The 24152-nt window shown below is 48.5% G+C and overlaps 1 protein-coding gene across 2 annotated transcripts in view; it reads left to right on the top strand.

Moving 5' to 3' along the window:
- The window catches only part of PKD1 (polycystin 1, transient receptor potential channel interacting), an 86043-nt gene that overhangs the window by 43194 nt on the left and 18697 nt on the right, over positions 1-24152 (top strand). The window contains exons 8-24 of one of the 2 annotated variants that reach the window (XM_414854.8): positions 1276-1388; positions 1471-1597; positions 3212-3489; positions 3996-4745; positions 5839-5970; positions 7000-7175; positions 7579-7712; positions 8011-11633; positions 12615-12761; positions 14804-14947; positions 15932-16211; positions 17148-17364; positions 18394-18544; positions 19277-19429; positions 21520-21664; positions 22521-23123; positions 23609-23765. In XM_414854.8, the coding sequence (XP_414854.5) occupies positions 1276-1388; positions 1471-1597; positions 3212-3489; positions 3996-4745; positions 5839-5970; positions 7000-7175; positions 7579-7712; positions 8011-11633; positions 12615-12761; positions 14804-14947; positions 15932-16211; positions 17148-17364; positions 18394-18544; positions 19277-19429; positions 21520-21664; positions 22521-23123; positions 23609-23765 (7330 nt within the window). The remainder of the gene's footprint in view (positions 1-1275; positions 1389-1470; positions 1598-3211; positions 3490-3995; positions 4746-5838; positions 5971-6999; positions 7176-7578; positions 7713-8010; positions 11634-12614; positions 12762-14803; positions 14948-15931; positions 16212-17147; positions 17365-18393; positions 18545-19276; positions 19430-21519; positions 21665-22520; positions 23124-23608; positions 23766-24152) is intronic. The other variant, XM_040647871.2, reaches the window with a different exon arrangement.

The raw sequence follows: 24152 nt of genomic DNA, 5'->3' as shown, positions 1-24152 counted from the left end.
GGGCTCTGCTTCTCTCCTGCTCTCAGCTGGCATCCTGGGCAAGCAGGTCTGTTGGCACTTGCCAAGGAAAAATAGGGCTGTGAGGAGAGGGTTGTCCAAACCATTGCCCCAGTCAAGTGGGACCAGCAGCAACTACAGTATTCCTGTTGTGAAGAATTTGGCCCACCCCAATCTTTGCTATCAGTGTAAGTGGAGAAAGTAGCAGAGCTTTGGAAAGAGCTTCTCTGTGTTGTTTGAGGAGTATGTGTTGCTGCATGAGGTCCGAGGTCTGCTGCATAGGTTCTGCTGTCTTTCTGTGGTATTTTGTAATCTGTGAGTTGTTGGGGTATTGTGATTTAAGAGACTGTAAGGCCTCGAAGATTATTATGTGCTTTTAAATGGTGTATAATATGGCGTGCAGGTGTATACAGCATCCCAAATCTGGTTTGGCAGATATAGAATAATAGAAAATTAGTAGTTAAGGATAGAATTAGAAGAATTAGAAGTTAAGAATAGAAGTTAAGTCGGGTTGAAAACAAAGGGTCAGTTTTGGTCCACTAAATTAAGGCTGAAAGAGACAAATCAGCATCAGCTAACCTGTTGGTCAACGTCAACCTGCTTTTCTCATCTGGACCTGTCCAATTGGGTATGAAGGCTGTTTCCAGAGATGGACTGTACAGGTGGTGGTGCGCTGTACTGCATCTTGGGCGGCCACCTCCCCAATACAGCAAGGTGTATGGAAAATTCCCACCTTCCAGAAAACTCTAATGCAGCAGGGGGATGTTGGGAGTAAGGAGAAGTGGGAAGAGCAGTGAATACAGGATGTGATTTAGGTAAGAAGGAAAAGTCAGATCTGGGAAGAGAGCCCACTGGCCCTGGTGGGTGGAACAGCATCAGCTGGTTGTGCTCAGTCCCCAGAGCCTGACCTGGCTGTGATGGAACCAGAGCTGTTTGCCAGTGATGGAAACCAGCTGGCCCTGGCCACTTTTCCCATGAGGTCCAGGGGGACAGTGGATATGGGGAGTACATTCAAAGCAAATTGTGGGGTGTTGGAAGGTGGAAGTATTGGCAGAGCTCCTAGCAGTTAAAGTTGCTGGCTATACCTGTAAGAAGAGGGTATTTGCAGCATTACAGCAATTGCTTCTCTATTAAAGTTCTAGTTACAGATTTTTGAGTGGTCGAAGCTCCGCTATAGCTCTGTTGTGTGGAATGAACAAACACGAGCATCATGGGGGGGATAGCTTCAGGCCCTAGTGAGTCTCATGGGCTTTCTATAAATACTTCCTTTGCAAACAGGAGTTCTCTTAAATGCCGAAAACTTCTTTGTGGGAGACCCTGTGTTTGACACACATGTGGCTGCGAAAAACGTGATAGAAGATACGCTGTCATCTCCACTGCAAGCTGTGGAGGTAAGCAGGGTTTGCTCATCCTACTGCTGCAGAGAGAGTCCAGGAAGATGCAGATAGGTGAGAGCTTTGTTTTACTTTGCAGGTGATGGTGTTCCCTGAGCTGGCATTCAGGCACGAGGGATATTTGTCTGCCCTGGAGTTTGTGACACAAGAGCTGCATCAGCCCATTCAGATGAGGTTTCAGGTGCATAGACCAATAGATGGAAAAGGTGAGACATCTCTTCTTAATGCTTTTGGTATTGTTAGAGCAGGTGCCCCGAGGGCCATGTCAATCTAAATGTGCTTGGCTTTCTTGTGGCTCTCTGTCTTTGGAGCAGAAGCTTTGAAGCCTTGAAGGATTAGAGATTTGGTACTGTGTTTTGCAGAGTCTTGGGTGCAAAATCTGTGGGTGTAGTTGGACAGCCTGAGGTTGCTTTTTAGAAGTAGGTGTTCTGGAGAACTGAACGGGGAGAAATTGAGTGGGTGAACTTTACATCAACCTGGCAGTTTAGAAAGGGACAGAGCCACAACTGCACGGTTCAAAGCCAGAGGTCAAAACTATTCTGTTGGAGACAACCAAAACAGCTGAAGAAGAGATTTCTAGATGGAGAGGTGGTCCTAGAGGAGCAATGACCTGTGAATGGCCAATCATTCATGACCAATGGGCAACTAAATAATGGCTCTTCATCAGTTACGGAAGTCTGGTTAGTGGTGGGTTAACAACAGGGACTGCAAAGTCTTGATCTACATCTGTGACAGCGATGGTACAGAGGGAAAAACTCCCCTTGGCTGCCAGCTCACTGCACTGCTGGAAGTATCTCCTCTCCCATTGCTTCTATGACCGAAATCTTAAAACAGAGGAGAAATTCTCTTCTTCAGAAGCCCTGAGGTATATCCATTTTCCTTGTGGCTGTCACTAATTAGCCTCTCCTGCTCTCCTGGACCTTTGTATGATGACAGTTTCAGGCACATTTGTCCACCAGCTCTGACTTAAAGCAGAACATTTGAACAAGACATCAAATGCAGAGGTGGTAGTTATAGAAATACAGGGCCTTGTGTTCCTCTATTTAGTTTAAGCTGACCAGCAGCTGCAAGTTAGGAATGATACTTCTTCCCCACAAAGATCCCAAGTAGTTTCTTATGGCATTGTTACCTGTCTCCATGCATCAAGAATAATGAGAGTGTTTGAAAAGTGTGTAGAAGGAAATTAACCTTCTGAGCTATACTTCCACGCTTTGGGAAGACATGATACATCTGAAGGGAATGTGTTCTGGTCCATCTGGCCCCACAGGTTAATGAGGAAGAATATTTTCTTGAGTCCGTTTGTTCCTGATGGATGAGATGATCTAATAAGCCTTTTATTCCTTGTACAACAGCTCAATACTCACAATTTTGGCAACAATTAATTTTGCTGCAGCTTTTTTGCTATAGCCATATAGTTGGCTGCTTACAAAAGGGTATTTTTTGACACTGATACTTTAACATGGAAACATTAATTTAAGAAAAGTTACTTAATGTGTTTTCAGTGTCAAAGCCAGCTCTGCTTTTGCTTACACTAGCCTTCACTTGAACACAGATCTCTTTTAGATTGCAAATTGGCGCATTCTCCCTGGAAAAGAGACTAACTTTGTGCTTAAGAAACGTTGTGCCTTTGTGACATTTTCCAGTAAAACAGGACTCTTCTGACTTGCGTAGCACCAGGATGCACTGCAGTTGCAGCATTGATGATGAAGTCATCATCAGTCACAGGGAAAAGAATATGGTGAATTTGGAGCTGAGTAGAATTGCACCAGAAGTATTGCCTGTTAAAATGGTAATCTTTGTTTTCTCTTCCCCTCTTCCAGAGTACCAGGAGGGACAAAACGCTACAGAACCATTTCCAACATCACAGGACGATGGGAACTATACTCTAGTTGAATGTCCTCCTGGCTTCCAGTGGTGTCATTTGACTAATTTGTGCTCATCAGTAAACAACTGCTGCAATGCGATGGAGTGCACCAACAGTTCTTTTGCCAGCAGCCCTATCCCTGCATCCCCCCAGCACAAAGGAAGCCAGCTCAGCTATGAACTCGTCAAGGAATTTCTATTTACAATACCAGCTGGCCCTTCTGCCCCTTATCTGGTCAGTTTTTATTAGCTGCTGTAACTAGTGAGTAGGTGGGGCAGTTTCCTCTGAGTGCTTTGGGGAGATTAAGAATTGCTCCCAGTCTGCAGATGGAGAAGCTGAAGTCCATTCAAATGAAATGGCTTACCCAGGGAATACTTGGCAGGCTTGGTGCAGAGCTCATGCCACCACTTTCTGTCTTCTTCTCTGTAAGTTGCAAACTCCCTGTGGTAACAACAGTACAATAGTACAGTTAGGCAAAAGGCTGTGCAGATGCTCCAGGCTATTCCCATTGCACTCGAGAAGTGGAGATAGAGCATAAAGCTGTCTTCCATGTTAGAACACTTGGTTCAAAGTGGCCAAGGAGAGCAGAGTGGTGACATGTTTCTGCATGCAGTGTATTGATCTGTGGCTTTTCTGTGAGTTTCCTCTTGGCAGTAGATCCAACTTTGCCGAGGCAGGAGTTGGGTGCTGAGTGCTCTGAAGTTCATGCAGCAAACCAAAGGTGTCTCCTCTCCCTGCAGGTCACATTCAGCAAAGAAGATGTTTTTGTGAGGGCCAAGGATGTCTTGAGTATCCAGCACAATGCAGGCATGGGCTCATTCCTCCAGTGCCAACCAAGTACCACGTCCCCTTTCAGAACCAATTATTTTAGTACAAACTCTTCAGATTGGGCACTTGGCCTCCCTGCCAGCTCCATCGGTGCCACCTGGATCCGTAACACTGTTTGCTCTCTCCGAGTTCTCTATGCCAAGGAGCAGCTGGTCCCAATAATCAGCCCCCAGAACGCAGGGCTAGCACATCCGGGACTTTACACAGTCAGAGCCAGCGTGGACAATGGGATCTTCAGTGCCAATCTGTCGTGCAATTTCTGGGTTACTTCCCAGGTGTCAGGCCTGCGTGTTGTCCACCCGACTCCTCAAGGTGGCAAGGTGTACGTACCATCCGACCACATCACCCTGGTGGTCAAAATCTCCTCAGGCATGAATGCGACGGCACGCTGGCTGGGAGACAACCACACCTTCCCCTTCGAAGAGGCCTGCCCACTGACTATTGCACCGCTGACATCAGACTGTGCCAGAGAGAACAATGACACCTGGTTTGCTGTGCTCAGCCTGAGTGGCCTCAAGGAGGGGGCAAGTACCCACACGCTTGTCGCAGAGAATGCCATCAGCTCCCAGAACATCACCATCACAATAAAAGTGGAACAGCCTATCCGTGGGCTGAGGGCCACCCCAGACCCTGAGAGCAGAGTCCTGCTAAACACACGAGTGGTGAGTAGTTACTGGTGCTTCTACTTAATCATTTTTAGCCTTTACTGCTGATGGTGTGGGTTTGACTCAAGAGGAGGACAAGGGCTCTGTTCCACACGGGGTCAGGGCGTAGCACTGCTTGCTGCTAAGTGCTGGCTCCTGAGCCATGCAGTCAGCACTGCTCTGGTACGTGCATGTGGCAGAAACCACTCATGCTCTCTGGCAGGGAAGCAGCTCAGCTGTATGCTCACATTAATTCCCTCAGAGGTAAGGCAGCGCTTCCTGCAAAGGCAATACTGGCTTTCCATTTTCCCAGGGATTTGATTGGAAAATCGATGCATTTATCAGAGGCCAGTGCTTACCTTGTTTTGACTTGTCAGAGTAGTTTGTTCCTTCAGGCATTTGGATTTGTTCTACTAAATCTTTATACCAGCTGACAGAAGCTATAGACATGTTTCATCCATCCATCAGAGGCTTGGACTTGCTCTGACGTCTTCAGTCTTTTTTCCCCCCTCAAATCCCTCATCCCCAGAACTACAGCCAAGCCTTCAGAACCTGTTTAAAAACTGCCCATCATTATCTGTGAAGGACTGTGTTCAGTTTCTGGCTGCTTATGGCAGAACTCTGTGCCTGCAATGCCTGTTAAGTCTCACACTCCCTGCTCAGGAGGCACTGTAGGAGAAGGGACCTTACCCTGTTCAGTGCAAGGCAACCATTTTTGCCTTTGGGACAGGCAGCATCCATGGACTAGGGGCAGAGATTGAGTTTGCAGGTGTAGATAAAGCTGAGTTATTTCTGCAAAGATTTCAGGAGGTTTTTTCGCCAGCAAGAAAGAGACCTGATCCCAAGAGCAGAGCACTAGGATGTGGGAGCAGGAAATATAGCTTTTGCTCCCAGCTTTGCTGTTGGTTTCTGGAGTCGGGATCTGCATTGCTCTGCCAGTGGCAAAGCCACGGGTGATCCTGCACCTGTGTCATGCTCTGAGAGTGCTGTCTTATGGGTGTGTGATGCCTCCCAGCCTGGCTCTGCTCCTTCTCCAGTCCATCTGGAGATCTGGGAAGCGCTGTGCATGCTTTTCCCTTGCACTAGTATAAAATGTCCTCATGCCTTTCAGAGCTATGTCCCTGTGATGGAAGCCGGGTCAGATGTGACTTTCCGATGGACGGTAGATGATAAACCATCTTTCACTTTTTACAATGTTGTCTTCAACGTTATCTACCAAAGCCCAGCTGTGTACAAGCTTTCGGTAAGCCGAAATACCATAATACCATTTTAATCCTGGGTTTCCATTTCATCCCACGAGCTAAGCAGGAAAAGGAGCAGGGAGAGAAGGCAGCAGAGCTTTCTGCAGACAGCCTGCCCCATTCAGGAGCTGTCAGTAGTGCAGGTCTGTGCCATGTGTGCCGTGCGCTGCAGTTGAGTTGAGGAGATTTTCACTGTGCTTCTAACAAGTTCAGCTGCTGTTCCTTGCAAATGCACATAGTAAGTTTCTTCTTATGGCTTCCTTTCCTGCTGACTTCTCTGTCTTTCTTATCTTTGCCTTCTCCTTTTTTTCTCCCTTTCCTTTCTGTTCTTATTCCTTCCCAGCAAGAATGAGGCAGAGAGCCCCACAGCAGCCTGTTGGCTACTGCTTTGGCACACAGGAGATGTGTGTTCAGAACCAGGCAGGGGTAGAATTCAAATGTAGGACTTTCATAGCCAGAACAGAGCTTCTGCCACAAGCTCTTCTGGTCTCTGTCCTGTCCTGTCCACTTTCTTCTAATGCAATCAGGAACACCAGAAGAAGAATAGAGCAGAAAGTCTGGACAGAGGAAAGTATCTCCTGTGGAATAAGTGTTCACCTCTGGGCAGAACACCTTTCTGGATCTTGCTATGTACTGCCATGCAGAGACTTGGTCTGGCTAAAGGCTGCTTAATACATTTGCAGGGTGACCAGTGGCTGAAGAGACACCAGCCCTAGCTCTGGAGGCACGCTTGCACTAATTTTCTGCGTGCTGCACTGTGCTGACAAGTCCTTCCTTGGACTAGTATAGAGTCAAAGGTGTGGGTCTCGCAAGAGGTGGCATTGCCAGATAGGTGACCTTCCAGTCTATGCTGCTTTCCAGAGCCTTTCAGGCTATTGCTTCTGCCTCCCTGTCCTACAGGCTACTCTTCTCTGACCTAACCTGCTGCCTGCCTGGGGGGATCTCTTCCACGCAGTGAAGCCCCACTCTGAGGAGAGGGCATCATGGCAAGGAGATTCCAAGTGCGTTCTTTGTCCCACTGTCCTCCCCAGCTCACCGCCTCCAACCACGTCAGTAACTTTACAGTCAACTACAATGTCACGGTGGAGATGATGAATAAGATGAAGAACCTGACTGTGTTGGGCATCCCGCCGGTCCTCCCTCAGAACAGCACCGTGGAGTTTACAGCAAGAGTTCAGGTTGATTCAGCTGTGGATGCTATGTTCCTGTGAGTCCCTTGCAAGTTGCCTGAACATAGGATCTTGCTGTGCATGGCTTACCAGCCTTCCCTGTGTTATTTCTTCTCTCTGGGACAGTTGATTTCAAATGTCCCTTTCTTCATCTGCTATCTAGGTTGTCCCTGGAAATCTCTTTCAGTCACACTGTACTTGAAACCTGAAATAATTTTCTTTTAAAGGATTTCTGTGTTGCTTCAATATTCACTATCTCTTCTTTTTAGCAGTGCTGTGCTCCTCTGACAGCCATGGCTCTGCAGCATTGGCATAGCTACTTCTTTGATATTTGGCATTACCCTTGCTATGTTTTTTTCTGAAAACCCTCGCCTAATGCCTGAAAGACTCAGGCCTGGGGCTTTTGTGGTAGAGTGCAAAGTGGTCTGTATGTTTCTCCAGGTGGGATTTTGGAGACGGTATCCAGGAGACATACCAGTTCACACCTCCCTACAACAAGTCTTTCCTTGTTCCTGATCCCAGTGTCCACGAGGTTATAATTGAGCACAATGTGTCACACGTCTATGAATACCCAGGTATGCTCAGGCTGGTTCTTTAGGGAAGAAAGAACTCAGATGTTTTTGTTTCGTGGATGTCATAAGGCACCTTCTAATAAAACAATAGCTTTGAAATCATTCCGTTGTTCCTGAGCAATCTGGTCATAATTCCTGCTTGTCCTGGAGCAGAGGAGGGAAGCACAGGGTGTGTGCAGTGCAGGAACAGAGCATCTTCCTGGAACTGCCCATCACATTCCCATTCTGCTGCAGCACTGAAAACGCTGTTGCACAAGCACTGCTCTCACCACTGTTGTTTTTCTGCTCTTTTCCTGTGCAGGTGATTACATCCTGGTGGTTCAAGTGTCAAACCAGTTTGAGAACCTCACCTGCTTGACCCCAGTTCGCGTCCACAGTTATTTGGTTGATGTGCAAATAGAAACAGTGAAGGATGTTTTAGTTGTAAACCGTTCGGTCACTTTCAGAGCCATTCCACTGCCATCTCCCTATGGTGTCTTGTACACTTGGGACTTCGGGGACGGGTCCTCACTGGTGACAGAGAGCCAGTCTACGGTGACATACAGCTACTCCAGCAGGGGGGTATACAACATCTCTGTGTCAGCAAACAACACCATAAACAGTGTGGAGACGGTTGAGTGTTACCAAGTGTTCGAAGAGATAACTGGGCTCCATGTTGCCGCAGATGAGGTGGCAGAGGTGGGTGCAACTGTAACCCTTAATGCTTCAGTGCAGACTGGAGACAGTATCACCTGGATATTTGACATGGGGGATGGGACGGTGCTGAGGAGTCAGGTGCCGGTGGTGGAACATGTGTACACAAAGGACATCAACTGCACTGTGAATGTGACAGCTGTGAATCCTGTCAACTCTGTCTCCCAAACTATTCCTGTTTGGATATTTGTCCTGGAAGTACTCAGAATAGACCCTACTTCTTGCATTCTTGAGCATCCAGATGTGCAGCTCACTGCATACGTGACGGGGAATCCCGATGAATACATCTTTGATTGGACCTTTGGAGATGGCTCATCCAACGTCACAGTCAGTGGGGACCCTGTAGTGATGCACAACTTCACACGAAGTGGGACGTTCCCCTTGTCCCTGACTCTCTCGAGCAGGTTTAACAAGGCTCATTATTTCACCAGTGTCTGTGTGGAGCCAGAGATAGTCAACGTCACGCTTCTCCCTTCCAAGCAGTTTGTGAGGCTTGGTGAGGAGTGCAGCTTCCAGGTCAGCGCTGTGCCCCTCTACCAGTACCGCTACCGCTGGGATTTTGGCAACAACGAGTCCACTAGGTCGAGTGGGACTGAAGTGAGCTACAACTACAAGAGCACAGGGGTCTTCCTGGTTACAGTGACTGTCTCCAACAATGTCTCTTTCAACAATGACACGGCATTTGTGGAAGTCCAGGAGCCAGTTGGGGTAGCAAAGATTGAATATAACGGGACGAAAGTTTTAGAGCTGAACCAGATCTACCTGTTCTCTGCCAGTATGAATGGAACCAAAGTGAATTACTTTTGGGACTTTGGAGATGGCATTACCCAGCCTGGCCAAATCACTACCCACTCCTACAACAATACTGGCCATTACACTATTAGTGTGACAGGCCAGAATGATGTGAGCACTAATGAAACCAGGGTGGATGTCACAGTGAAACGTCGGCTACATGGGATTACCATCAATGCCAGCAGGACAATTGTGCCTTTAAATGGTTCCGTGAGTTTTGTGGCCACGCTTGTAGCTGGCAGTGCCATCCGCTACTCCTGGATCCTCTGTGACCGGTGTACTCCTATCCAAGGCTCCTCCACAATTTCCTACACCTTCCGCTCCGTGGGCACATTCAATGTCATTGTGACTGCAGAGAATGAGATCAGCTCATTGCAGGACAGTATCTACGTCTACGTTTTGGAACAGATTGAAGGCCTGCAGGTGGCTAGCAGTGACCTGGTGGAGGATCTCTATTTCCCAACTAACAAAACACTCCATCTGCACGCGGTGGTGAGAGAGGGGACAAACATCTCTTACAGCTGGATAGCCCAGAAAGATGGCAATGCTGTGCAGACAGCCACTGGGAAAACCTTCTCCTTGAATGTCTTAGAAGCTGGAAACTACACTGTCTATCTGAAAGCTACTAACATGCTGGGAAGCACAACTGCTAACAAGACATTGGAATTCATTGAAAGCCTTGGTCTTCTAAAGCCTTATGCCTTCCCCAACCCAGTTGCTGTTAATGCATCTGTTAACATAAGCACCACCATAACCAGTGGCACTGGTATCGTGTATGTTTGGTACCTGGAGGATGGCCTCTCTCCTGTTACATCTGAATCCTTTATCATACACTCCTTCCAAAGCCCTGGAGCTATGGAGGTTGTAATTGGAGCAGAAAACAAGCTGGATTCAACCAATGCAACAATTAGTGTCTATGTAGAGGAGGTCATAGAGGAACTCAGTATAGGGACTGCAGAACTGGACTGTAGGTATGTCTCATCGGGCTCCACTGTGGTCTTTGAAGGAGAGCTGCAGAAGGGGACTGAAGTGACCTGGCTTTGGGAGGTACCGAATGGCACACTGACAGGCCAGTCCGTGGCAGTCATGTTCCCCACAGCAGGGTTTTACACAGTCTATCTAAATGCATCAAATGACATCAGCTGGGCTGTGGCCAGCAGGAATATCTCTGTGCTTGACAGGATTCAAGGACTGGAAGTTATTGCCAGTAAGAAGGTGGTAGAGCCAGGTGAGCAGGTCACCTTTGTGATCAGGATGTCGTCGGGTACCTCTGTGAGTTACTTGGTGAGCATAAGTGGGGACTACTCCGTGGTGCTCAATGGGTCCAAGTACACACACGAGTTCACCAAGAGCGGCGATTATTTGGTGACGGTGACAGTGCAGAACCAAATCAGCATTGCTCATGCCCAGGTGCTCATCTCGGTTCTGGAGGCCGTCCGTGACATCAGGCTCCTAAACTGCTGTGAACGAGGCATTCCCACAGGTACAGAGAAGAGCTTCAGTGCCCAGGTGGGGAGCGGCTCCCGGGTGTTGTTCTCCTGGCAGTTCTCCCTGTGGAAGGAGCGGGGCCGCTCCGTGGTCACTGCAGCAGGAGAGAGTGTTTCCTACACTCCAGAGGCTGCAGGGCTGCTTGAGATTCACCTCAGGGCCTTCAATGACCTGGGAGGTATCAACATCACCAGAACCATCCAGGTCCAGGACCCCATACTCCAAGTCTCCCTCACCGCCTCCAACGCCTTTGTCAATAGGACAGCGCTGTTTGAAGCAGCAGTGATACCCAACGGCAGGGGCGTTGAGTTCCTGTGGACCTTTGGGGACGGCTCTTCCACTCAAATGACCAGGGTTGCAGTGGCCAACTATTCTTACCTGAGCCCTGGGGATTACCTGGTGGAGGTGAATGCCACCAATCTCATCAGCTTCTTCGTAGCCCACCTCACTGTCACCGTCAAGGTCCTGGAGTGCGAGGAGCCGGAGGTTGAGCTAGCCTTGCCCCCTCAGGTGGTCATGAAGCGGTCCCAGAGGAATTACCTAGAGGCACAGCTCGACCTGCGGGGATGCATCAAGTATCAGACGGAGCACCTATGGGAGATATACCGAGCACCCAGCTGTCTGCACCTGGATGACTCCAGCAGGATCCATCTGCCAAATGTTGATGTGAACAGGCCGCAGCTCGTTATACCAAAGCTCGCCCTGGAAGTTGGGAGCTACTGCTTTGTCTTTATTGTCTCCTTTGGAGATACTCCGCTGTCCAAAAGCATCTTTGCCAATGTGACCATGATACCGAGTAAGCTGGTCCCAATCATTGATGGGGGGTCATACCGTGTATGGTCCAACACTCAAGACTTAATCTTGGATGGGGAGAAATCCTATGACCCAAACTTGGATGATGGTGAACAGACTCCGTTGTTTTACCAGTGGTCTTGTACGTTCTCCTCCAAGGTAAGAGCATTTTTGCACAGCCACAGAAGGTGATCATTTGGGAGCTCTGACTGCGTGTCAGCTTCACAATATGTGTGTTGGCATCTGGGTTGAAATGGTGTCAAGGGGAGCTGTTGTGAGCATCTTTAACAAAGCTGCTTGGGAAGGAGGGTTGCAAATGTTACCCAATTCCCAGCTCAGGGCAGTGGTACAGAAGTTTTTGTGAGGAGCTGTGCAATGCAGCCCGCTGTAGTTCGGCACTGCGCACCCTCCCTGTGTGCTTCAGCAGCATTTACACTGGAAGCCAAAGGCATTCACATTGCTGCTTCCTTTGTTCTTGGCTTCTGCTTCAGGTTCAGTGTAACATCTTCCATAACCTGAAGGAATCACAGAGCTGCTGACTGCTGTCCAAAGGGTGGAGGGCTCTGATCCCTTTTCTGTGTACAGTTAGATGTCTGATAGCAACAGTTAGACTTCAGAGGAGTGGGCACGAGCCAAATCACTGTGCCTGTCACCCTCACACTGAGGTGACGTGATGCTGTAGTAGATAAGGGGCAGGGGAGGTGTGCCCCACACGTTTGCATGGGAGATTCACGTCAGGAGGATATTTTCAATATTCAGGATTATTTTCCTTGGACAAGATCATTGTTTTCTATCTTTACAAAGTGAAAATATGCAAAATATGTGTGGATGAGACTTTCAAGTTTAATTTGTGTTGTTTAGCTTTGTTTGTGAAGTATTTGATGGAAAGGTCAGTCGCTATAAATTAAGACTCTGAAACTCTCAAGCAATACAGGAGCGTTCATACTATCCTGAAGAGTAGGTTAATGTGCTTTGTGGTTCACACACCACCCCGTGTGTCCCACCCTGCTGGTGGCATTGCACAGAAAGCTCTGTGATGGTAATTGGGCTTTGTGTGGAGCTGAATGTTTTGGCTGTGGACTAACCCGATGTGCACCCGTACCAAGGAGGGTTTGAAAGTTCTTTTCTCCTTGCAAGCAGAGCTCGGCTGCAGGGTGCTCTCTGAATTTCAGTGCCAATGGAGGAAATGTCACAATTCCCAAAGCTGTATTAGAAGCAGATGTGGAGTATACGTTCAACCTCACTGTCTGGAAGAAGGGTATGAATCCCGAGGCAACAAATCAAACCGTACGTACCACAGAACTCTGTTGCTTTCTGCCCATGTGTGCCCACTGCTGCTTTCCCAGCCTGATCCCAGGGGCAGTACCGGTACACAGCTCAGTGCTGTGGAAGGCACCGGTGTTGTGAGTGCATCAGAGATGCAGGGGAAATAGAATTTAGGGCATTGCTGGGGCTACATAAGCAATCCTGTCCTGGTCGTTGGCAGGGACAGGTGCAGGTGTTTCCATGATATATCTCCACGTTATGCAGCACTTTCTTCTTGTCCTGCCAAGTCCTTGTTGTTTCTTCCTACAGACCTGGGGTTAGTCTCACTGTACAGCCCTGGTGTTCATGGCCCAGCCCTGGGCTGGCTGCAGCTCATGGGACCAGGGGTCTGCAGCAACACGTCTGCTGTAGAACACAACAGATCCCGTGGTCAGTAGTTGTTCCACTGCTGTACGCAGTCCTGAGCTCTTCACACGTCACATTAGCAAGTTCTTCTCTGATTTTTGCCTGCAGAAAGCTTCCTAAACGCTGATCCTTAATTTCACTGTCCTTCTGGATGTTATTAAGGGAGGGTTTCTTAAGTGCACGTTGTTTATGTCAAATTAAACCTAACACTGAATGCATCTGCAGTCCGACAGCAGCTATGGTTTATGTCAGTAACATTCATCATGGTGTGTTTGGCAATTAGAGATATAGTTAGTCTGAAAGTGGAAATTCTTACTGCCTGGGTTTTAAACCAAAGCTGGAGGATAAAAAGAAAAGAAAAAAATTAAATTGATAGTCTTTCAAGGACATTCCGTACTATCTGGTTTCCATGCATGAGTGCAAAACAATGATTCCACTTTCATAGGAAATTTGCAAATACCGTAGGAATGAATGGAGCTTCAATGCACTCCTTAGTGCTGTGGAATATTTGTTCTCTTTTAAAAGTTACCATACTGAGTAATGTCTTCATACTGTCTCTCTTTGAGTTTGGAATATTCATTATGCCAGGGAAGAGGGCTCTGTCCCATGCTGGACAGCCCTGTTTCCTAGGAGATGAAAGGACTTCAGGCAAAGAATGGGGATGTTATACTCAGCTCTCTGGAAAACATCTGCAGAGCAAAGAGCATTTGATGCATAGTGGGAGTTGTATCTAGCTAATTTTGCCTTCATTTCTGTTTCTCGGGGATATGGTTAGTGCCATATGTTAGTGCCAAATGCTCACACAGAGCAACCAAGAGCCCAGGGGTCGAGTCATGGGATGCAGCATGTGCTTCAACTCCAAGCTCCATAGATCAGAGCAGAAACTGGGGAGGCGGCCTCTGTGGCCATCCTGGAGGAAGCAGGTGCTGGCCTTGCACAGCGAAGAACATCCTCAGCAAACCCACACTCTCTGGCTTGCCCTGAGCCCTCTGTTATTCTGGGCTGTAGATGCTTCCTCTGTAGCAGCCTTCTGCAGCGCATCCAGGACCCAGCCATCTCGTGGGTGCTCTGCAGAAAGGTGCGGTCCGTCAGGGCCAGGCACTGCATAGCTGCAGAGGTGAGGCCGAGAGTTTGGCCCACAGAAAACAAAGGAGAGTTGCAGTTGCTTCCTGGAGCAGGTGCTCACCAGATGTTTGATCTGTGCTAAAATGAAGGCTTTCCTCCTCCCGTTTAGATTTCTCCAAGCTGCAACAGAGATCCCTTTTTTGTAGGGCTGACAGCTGTCGAGAGATGGCCAGAAGAGAGAAGTGCTTCAGGTAGCATCATTCCTACCCTAAAGGACAAACAGGATTCAGGGCAATTTGAGAATGTTTTATATTAGAAAATGTAAATAAAGTAAACCCAGAATTTCCTAGATTGGCCCATCTTGACAATGTGTGGCTCTCAAAAATTAGTGGTGGAAGAAAAGTGATGTAGCTCACATCTGAAATGAAATCCTTTGGGAATGCCTTTCTGCTGTTTCCATAGCACATACTGGGCTGATGCAGAGCATCTCCTGCTTGGAAACCAGGTGCTGCGATGTCTGCTTACTTGTTAAATGTCTGTATTCTTGTCCCCCAGCATCTCAGATCTCCTGATGGAGCCTCTTGTTTTCTCAGGTATTTATCAAGAGGGGAGGAGTCCCGATCGTATCCCTGGAGTGTGTTTCCTGCAAAGCTCAGTCAGTCTACGAAGTCAGCAAAAGCTCCTATGTCTACCTGGAGGGAACCTGCCAGAACTGCCACAATGACTCCAAGATTGGGGTAAAGTGCTCAGCAATGCTGTGGTTGTTGCTTTGCATTTGGTAGACATCAGGGAGAATGGGACAGTCAGGCAGGACGGGGCAGAAAGACCAGATCCCCTGGTGAGCTGTCAGAGCATGCCCTTCCCCAGGGTTGTGCCAGCTGCATCCTGATGGAGATGTCTGCTCTGGGGGGCCTGGAGGCTGTGGAACACACAGCCCATCACTCCTACATCAGTGTCTGCCTGCATCTACCTAAGTACAAGTCCTGACTTGGCCCAGGCTATGAATGGCCAACTCTTTTTACACAAAGGCCACTTTTTTTCCCCTAAGAGATCAGTAAAGCGTTTTTTTTTTCCCTGCTGGTTGGTGTGTTACACGTTACTCTGGTGGTTCAAGCAGAGGTTGGTCAGACTGTTTTGATCCCCTAAGTCCCTCGTGCTCTCTAATTATAGATTCCAGTAAGCATCACCTCTGCAACCTGTTGAATGAAATGGGTCTTAGAAGTGGAAGTCCCATTGTGAGTGCTAAGCTGTATTGCTCCCAGCAGGCCAAGCATGTACCTGCATGGCATTTTCTGGCTGGCTATCTCAGCAGTCCTCTTGTTATCACAATCGTACATTTGTGCTATTAACAGTAACTGTCCAGGACACGTTCAGCTTACAGCACATAAAACATGGTATCCCATGGAGACTCCACAAGTACTTAATCTATTTCCTGTGTTTTGTATTCTGTATTATGAAATATTCTGTTGGAGAGTGATGTAATCCCAGAGACTACAGTAGATCTTGCAGTGGAAATATTCCCATCAGACGGTTTGGAAAAGTTCCAGTTCTTGTTGCTGTAGCACACGAGACTGAGGCTGAATTATCAACTGCGAATTTGGCAGACGCTCCCACCAGGAATCTGTTACTTTTTATAAGAGAGTCAATCTGAAAACATTTTTGGGACGTAACTTCAGATTTAAACAAAACCTCTCCTGTCTTTCCCTTCTTCATCTCTGTAGAGATGGGCAGCGCACAGCTTTAAAAACAAGTCTCTCATCCTGGACAAAAAAACTACCTCCACTGGTGATACGGGAATGAACCTGGTCTTGAGGCAAGGGGCGCTGAAGGATGGGGAGGGCTATACTTTTACCCTTCACATCACAGACCTCACAACAGGGGAGGAAGGGTTTGCCTCCATTGACCTGCTCCCCAACCAGCCGCCCATCGATGGATCCTGCCAGCTGTCTCCCAAAGGACCGCTCAGGGCACTGATGGCAAAGGTGCACTTTGAGTGTACAGGTGAGCGTGCTGGGTGCTTGCCAGCCCTCTCTGTTCTTCTTTCTCATGCCTAGTAAGTTACCAGCTGCCTTTATTCCCACAGTTGTTTTATTTTCCCTTAGCTCATGTCCCAGGATATTTTAGGTGAGACGTGAGTTCAGGAGTGGACCTTTCTTTCACTGTTTCCCTTGGACCGTGAGCAGTTCTGTGTGCTCAAATTAAGGCACCCTGTAGAAATCACAGAGGCAGGAAGGCACTTATTTTACACCTAACACATGTAGTCGAATAGCAGTATATGGGCCAGGATAGTGCTTGTGGAAGAAAGTGGTGTTTCAAGAGCAGGAAAAAGAGGATACATGCTCAAAACAGTCTCACAGACCTGGGAAGAGTAAAGACAAAGCACTGGGACCATCTCTGTCATATGCGCTAGATATTCCCAACAGCAGTTATCTTCTCAACCAGCTGCAGAGACAGCAACAAAGAATCCAGCTTTGGAAAAGTGGCCTGGCTGATGATCTATAGCTTTGGGCCAAGTGCCTCCAAAAAACCTTATTTCCCCATAAGATTAGAGGTTAATGTTCTCTGTGCACAAATGCTGGGAAGCCACGCTGCAGAGGAAATGACGAGTTCTGCTGGGCCTGGGGAGGCTGCTCACTGATGCACAGCTTAGGCTGGGGGAGAAGCAGCAGTAGATTCCACATGTTGTGGTTGCAACTTTGGCCTGGGCGATGCAGAATGATCATGAAATCAGTACATCTTTGGAGTGGTGGGAATTTTAAGTTTCTGTCCAGTGCAGCAAGCCCTGATGGAGCCACGTGCTTTACATTGCAAGCCCTGAAAACATTGTCCAGCCTGGCGGAGTCCTTAAGCTGTCCCAGCCGAGGGCTCCGTGGTGGAGGCAGCAGCTCCCCAGTGCCCTTGCCCTCAGTCATGAGTGTGTTTGGGTTTGTTTTGCAGGCTGGAGGGACACGGAGAGCGCAGAGGACCCACTGGTGTACATCCTCCTGGCGTCTCGCCACCGCGCCGGGCACTACCACGAGTTCTGTGTGTACAAGGGCAGCCGTGCCGAGCACAGCGCCTTCCTGCCTCCGGGCTTTCACGAGAGTGGCTTCGTGGTGTCTGTGTCAGTCCTCGTTCAGGACCAACTGGGAGCAACCGTGGTGGCCATTAACCAGTAAGGCTGGGGAGAGGCTGGGCTGGGTCTGCACACAGTTCCTGAATCACTGCCTCGTGCCTGAACTGCTGGATCCTTTTTTGAAGGGCTCAGCGTTTTCTGGGTGAGATACCTCCCAGATGAGGCTGCTGGAGTCTCAACAAACGAGAGATGCTGCTGCCACGGACAGCCCTGCTCTTTGTGGATCATCTCTCAAAGGGGAGACTTTTCCCCTAAAGTTTCTCCTTTCCTGACCTCCCACTTAACTTCCCGATGACACTTTGATTTGATTAAGGCATGATATCATATTTTTGGAAGGTCTATTTGTGCTCTGCCACCTTCTCTGCATCAAGAGCCCACAGATGACAGTAGGCAGCAGCAAGCACTGGTGCTGTGGGTGGTCTTGCTGCTGAAAGCCAGGGGAGATGTTCTGTAGCCAAGGTGAAGAGCATGTAAGTTTGAATAGGGTGAAAGGGATTGCAGCTCAAGCCTCAGCAGGGCTGTAAAATCTAATATCCGATGGCTTCCAGTGTGCTCCATGCACTTCAGGCAGTGACCTTAGCTAGTGCTTCCCGGTGTAGCTGTGTGCCTGCTCCTTCTCCAGGCTGATCTGTGGTCCTGGCCTCCTGAGGAGGAGCGTGCAGTCCTGCAGTGCCTATGGAGGAGAATCTGTGTCCCAGCTGTTCCTCAGACCCCAGGGAGCGGTGCCAAAAGTAATGCAGCTCCTCCCAGCACACTGGCCCTATTTTGATGCTCTTCATGCTCCATCAAATTAAACTTGGATTGTTTTCTTCTGGGTTCAGTGCACCCTTGTGTGTCGTCTACCTCCACCTTTGCAGAGCTGCACCAGCTAAGAAGCTTCAGGCCCATGGAGCTCCTACATTCAGTGCAGATTGGGTTACTAGGGCAGGCATTAGTAATGCTTTCACTGTTGTTTAACAACCTGTTTCCCCTCTATTTTCCTTCCCAGCTAAAGGGCAGATTCTGCTCCCTGCTCCCAGCCCTATTTGAACGTATGCACCCCAACCAAATGCCTCTTTTCCTTGGCAGATCCATGGAAATTGGCTTACCTGAGGGGTTCCCTAGCCTCTCCTACTGGCTCTACAATCAAACAGACACCGTGCTCCAGGGCTTAGTGAAACAGGGGGACCCTCAACAGGTCATTGAGTACTCTCTGGCCCTCATCACCATCTTGAATGAGGTAAAGCAGCACTCTGCACAAGAGGGACCTCTGCAAGCTCTTGCAGCTGCTAGTAATGTTCTTTGGCCAGGTTTTGTACAACGATGTAGGAAAATGACTATTGCTACAGGTTTTGTGTGTGTGTGTGTGTGTGTGTGTGTGTGTGTGTGTGTGTGTGTGTAAATCAGCATATCTGCATGCTGGGAGCTGGGCTGCAGTTATTTTTGTGCATCAGAAGGAGTAACAGCCTCCTGGCTCACAGTGACTAGAAAAAGCTAAGGTGTTGTAAGATAAAACAGTAGTCCCAGAGAAAGCAATGGTCTGGACATCCCCATGCAGCTTTCATTTTCACATAGTTTTCCCTCTCTGCTGCTAACCTCAGGTGTAAACACTGAACTTAAAAACAGAAATCTTGACCCGAATTTTCCCACCTCCTCCGTGCTTCCCTGAGGCGGCCACCCTTCTCCACCTCAGCATCCCCATGAGCACAGGCACTGTGCTTTACTGAGTAGGGACTGCACGCCGGTGTACTACTTAGCTGTCAAGTGCAAGGCTGTTAAGGTAATTGCTTGGAGCACACTTGTGAAATTGAGAAAATTCTACTGAAAACCCAGCTCATTAAATCACCATCTGGGGAGAAAAACAGGCAGGAAGGAGATGTAGAGTGCAGGAAAGGTGAATTCAGCACAGCTCATCAGCCTCTGAAACAACCTGATGCATTTCCTCACTCTTGCCTGCTTTGATCCTCCTCAGTATGAGCGGTCAATGCTTCTGGAACCTGAGACTGGGAATGAATTTGAACTCCGGACTTGGACTCGCAACAATATCACAGAAACCTTGAACTCACTGAATGTGAACACAGTTGATGATATCCAGCAGATCTCAGCAGCGCTGGCTCAGTGCACGGTGCGTACCTATCGCTACCCCCAACCTTCTGCTCTTCCAGGAGCAGCTTAGATGCTCTTCAGTTCTTCTGCTTTCCTGTCCCTCTTTCTCCCACATACAGACCACACGGGGACAATAGGTGTCATTTGTTGACATCACTAGGGTTGACATCACGTAGGAACTCTGTGCTTCTTCTCCATACCAGTGCTGGTAGGGCAGCTTATTAGCAAGCAGCTCTCTGAACTAGCAGATGGAGACTGTAGAAAAGGCCTCAGCAGGTTGGAGAAGTGCTGGAATAAATTACTGGGGGATGTGCAGAATCTCCAAGGACAAGCTGATCTCCATCAGGAGTAATTAAAGTAGAGTCAGACCTGCCTTGAGAAAGGGAAAAAGCCAAGGACTGATGTTCCTTCCAGCCTTATTTCTACAATACAAGTTTAGAAGCACTTCTCTGCTCTGCTGTTGACTGGAAGCACTGTGTTCCCTGGCCAGCCAGCAATTTCAGCTCCCTGGTGCTGGGGCTGCTGCCTCTTGGATTTAGGAGTGGTTTTCTGTGTTTTCTCAGATGGGCAAAGGGAAGAGAGCCCAGTTATATAACGTGCTTGGGTTTTGGTGCTCAGCCAGCCTGCTCTGGCATGCTGCTTCTTCCCCACCCTCCCAAGGCTTTGCTTTTCGGGAGCGCAGTCAGGTACCCTGGCACTGGTTGCACACTGCCTTCCCAGCCAGGTCAGCAACCTTTCTGACTGGGAATGGGCAGTCACTGAAATGATGGACAGATTACTACATGCCACCCACGGAGTCCCCATTCTGCTCCTTTCTCTGTTTCGAAGTCTGTTAACCTCAAAAATCACTTCTTTCTGTTCATCTTTGCTCGGGGATTTGGGGTTCAGCATATGCCACTCTGATGTCACGTTGGTTTGTTTCTGTCTCGCACACATGCTCTTGCCTTGTGACTTGGTCTCGCTGTGGAAGCCTAAGTCTAGAAATAGAATTCTTGTTCCAAGGGAAAAGCTGACATTCTAGGATTAGTTTGCTCTGGGTTGGAATGAAGCGGTTGTAAAAACAGTAATCTAGAATTTCCCAAATGGTTGAGACTTCCCAGCACAGAGCTCACAGCTTTCCGTTGTCAGTCATTGGTGATACTTCTTTGGTTTTACCTACAGGTAAATGAGAATGAATTTCTCTTGGATAGGGAAAAGGAATCTCAGTCTTTAAGTAGTTTCTACTTTCTTCCCAGCCGCCTGGATATCTCGCTCTGTCTTGCTGACTCTGGTTTACATAGCATATCTTCGCTTCTCATAGCTTACAAATACAAGCAAAAACAGGAGAGTTCTAGACCTGCAGATGCTGTTTTGATTCTTCACCAAAACATATGGTGAATCACGTCTGAATCTTATGATGATTAAAATGAAAAGATGAATAAGAACTAGGAACTGGATTGTGGTAACAGCTTCCATGTGTTGCCTCAGTCCCTCCCATCCAGCCCTTAAGAGTGCTGGGAGCTCCAGGCCATGGCTAGAACATTCTGTTTCTTGGACACATCTGGGAGCCGAGGGAGGGCCATCCATCATGCCTGAGTGGCAGGATCCCTCCCACAGTTTTCAGGAGTGTTTGGACACTTCAATGGATTCACTTAGGGCCAAATCTTACTTCCACTGAGTTTATGGAGGCATCCTGTACAGCTCCGTGTGAGAATTGTGGCCCCAGAGGGGTGCTCACGAGGTGCAACAATAGGAGACATGCTTGGCCCTCACAAATGATCTTCAGGACATTTCAACATGCTCTTTGTTGCCCTTTCCAATCCTAATGCACCTTCCATCAGCTCCTACCGTGTCTGCCTGTACAATGGCAAACTGTAACATGAGGGTATGTGGATGGAAGGCTCCCAGAGACTCCAACAAATTCTTGGCATCCCTCAGTGTGGAGAGAGCAACTCCGGTCTCTACAGATACCTTCCTGGGGCTGGAAAGAGCAGAGATAACCTGCAGAATGCAAATAATGTTTGAACAAATGTTCTCAGGTCTTTGGAGGACTGAGCCAGCTGAACTTCCCTGCTGCTTTCATCTTTCCCTGTGAGCATTCCTGCTGAATCAGACGGTTTTCCTTCGCAGGTGGTAAGCAAGGAGCTGGTTTGCAAGTCCTGCCTGACAAGGACCTTGAACAAACTGGAGAGCATGATGACCATTCTGCAAGGGGAAATGACCCAGGGCACCGTGACACCAACTGGCATCGCCGACAACATCCTCAACATCACAGGTTGGTTTTTTTCATGCAAGAATGGATGATATTTGACCGGGCACTGCTGTGGGCACAGGTCTGCCTGTGCAGTTTGCTGGGCAAAAGCAGACTGAGGGAAGTTCTGTAGGCTTGAAGCCATGAGAGCTTGAAGCTCATGCCTTTTCAGGATTTTAGGGAAATAGTGTCTAAGATTTGGAGCGTGGCACCCCCATTGCTTTATTCTCCCTGCACTTTTCCCAGGGTTATCCTGGCTTTGGCAACTGTCTCTGTGGATATTTAAATATGAGAGTTGTTAACAAACTCACCAGTACTTTAGGGAATTGTTATTTTCATAAACAGTGAATAGCAGATACGGCTTCCAGATGCTTGCCTTCCTGGTTGCAAGCAAGGAGGGTACCAAACTTCACTGGAGCACCCCTGAATGTTGTATGGAAATTCCAGTGTGATTACTTTAGTGGGAAGCAGAGGTACCTTCTTTGCATTGCTCATTATGCATTTCTGAGTGCTTTGCACTGTGTAATGCAAAACCTGAGAAACGTACTTGATTTATCCATCCCTTCCCTGTTTCCCAATCTGCTGTTGCAGTCACTTCCCAGGAGGAAAATAAAGCCTGTGGTGATTAAGTCTTCACCATCAAACATTGTAGATGAGCTGAGAAACTGCAGGAGGAGTTGGCAGCTCTATTTTTAGCCATGGGCTACTGAACATTTCCAGTGCGGAAGGTCATGTGCACAGTGTAGAGCTGTGGTGAGATGACAGTAAGGAAAGACTTGTCTGATTGTTTTGGGAAGGTGTCAGATATTATTTGGGCTCTTGCAGTTATCTTTTCTATTTACCAGTTTCTCTGTTTGTGCTCCTGTTTCTCTCCTGACAGGCGATTTAATTCACCTTGTCAATACTGTTTCACAAGAATCTAAGCCCCAGGAACTGCTTGCAGATTCCCACAACTTGCTGTTAGCTCCCAAAGCCTACAACCTGTCTTCCAGCCTGATGCGCATCCTCATGAAGTCTCGAGTGCTGAATGAAGAGCCCCTTGAGCTGGTGGGAGGAGAAATTAAGGCCACAGGCAAAAGATCCGATCCCTTCAACTTGCTTTGCTACGAAAACACGCCAAACTGCCAGTTCTCCATCCCCCAGGCTTTCAACACCACCCTTTCCAACCTGACAGATGTCATTCAAGTCATGTTCCAAGTGGACTCCAATCCTTTCCCGTTTGGTTACATCAACAACTACACTGTGTCCACAAAGGTGGCCTCCATGGAGTTTCAGACACACAATGGAGTGCAGATCCCCATTGGCAGCCTGGACTCGGAGAGAGCCATCACTGTAATGGTGTCGAATAATACAGACGCTGACAACCTGTCTGCTGGCACTGAAGTCATCGAGGCAAGAACGTCTGTGAACCTGATTGTGACTATGGAGAACAACAACCGAGAAGCAGGACTGCACTTCCGGCTCACTTACAAAGTCTTGAATGGTATCTCAGGCTGAGGCAGCCCTCTGTGCAGTTTGCTTTTTCTTCCCACGGGAGAGGGGGGCAGGGTGCTGCAGCAAAGGAAGGCTGTGTCAAGGGATGTGTTTGGCAGGGGCTGTCAGAGCCGTGAGTTCCGTGCTGCACTGCTGAGGTTCCAATTGTCGTGGGCGTTATCAGTCCCTGGTGTAATTCTTGCTTGTGGCTGTGACACTTAGAAGCCTTTTGCTTTTCCCAGCTCTTTTGTGAGCCACGTTAGCACTGGAGAGATTTTGCCCTATCTCTGGGTCAGGTCCAGTGGTATCCAGAGCCTCTTGCTTAGGAATCCTGTGAACTGCAGACAGAGACTGCAGTCTGGAAAAGCATCTCTCCCAGCTTTCTGCATTCCTCATACTCCTCCCTGAGCATCCACTGCTGGCAACAGGCGTTTGGTTGAGCTCTCACGGGTGTTTATAAAGTACTTCTTGTTCTTTCTCTCCCTCTCCATGCAGATCGCTACGTTGCAAGTGAGCCTGAGCCATTCATCATGGCCTATCTCCACCATGAACCAGAGCCCAATGAGCACAACTGCACTGCCTCAAAGAAAATCAGCCTGGAGGCCCTGTCTGGAAGTGACCACAAGCTCTACACTTTCTTCACCTCACCACTGTAAGAGAATCCTCCCTTGTAATCCCTGCCACTCACAGCTCCCACACCCACTCTTCCTATGGATGCACGTGAGGGATGCTCAGGGCTTTGCCATGAGTTATGCCAGGCTGCTCTGCCAGGCAGCTGCTGCTGTGGCTATCCACAGTGTTCCTCTGTGCTCAGAGGAGACAGCTCTCCTGGACAGGCAGCTCCGTGTTGCCATTCCTACACCCCAACGTGGCACCTTGTCCACCCTGGCCCTTTCTCTTTCCCAAACATCATCCATCTACCGCTGGTGTGAAAGCAGTTCAGTGCTCTGTGGTTTGCCTTTCACCCGAGGCTTATCCTGGTGATGAGTTTCCCCTTGCTGACCTTCTCTGTGCTCACTTGCCTACCAGCTGCTATTGA

The sequence above is a fragment of the Gallus gallus genome, chromosome 14, assembly GCF_016699485.2.
Source record: "Gallus gallus isolate bGalGal1 chromosome 14, bGalGal1.mat.broiler.GRCg7b, whole genome shotgun sequence".
NCBI classification, from domain to species: domain Eukaryota; kingdom Metazoa; phylum Chordata; class Aves; order Galliformes; family Phasianidae; genus Gallus; species Gallus gallus.
This window is presented reverse-complemented; position numbering and strand designations above follow the sequence as displayed.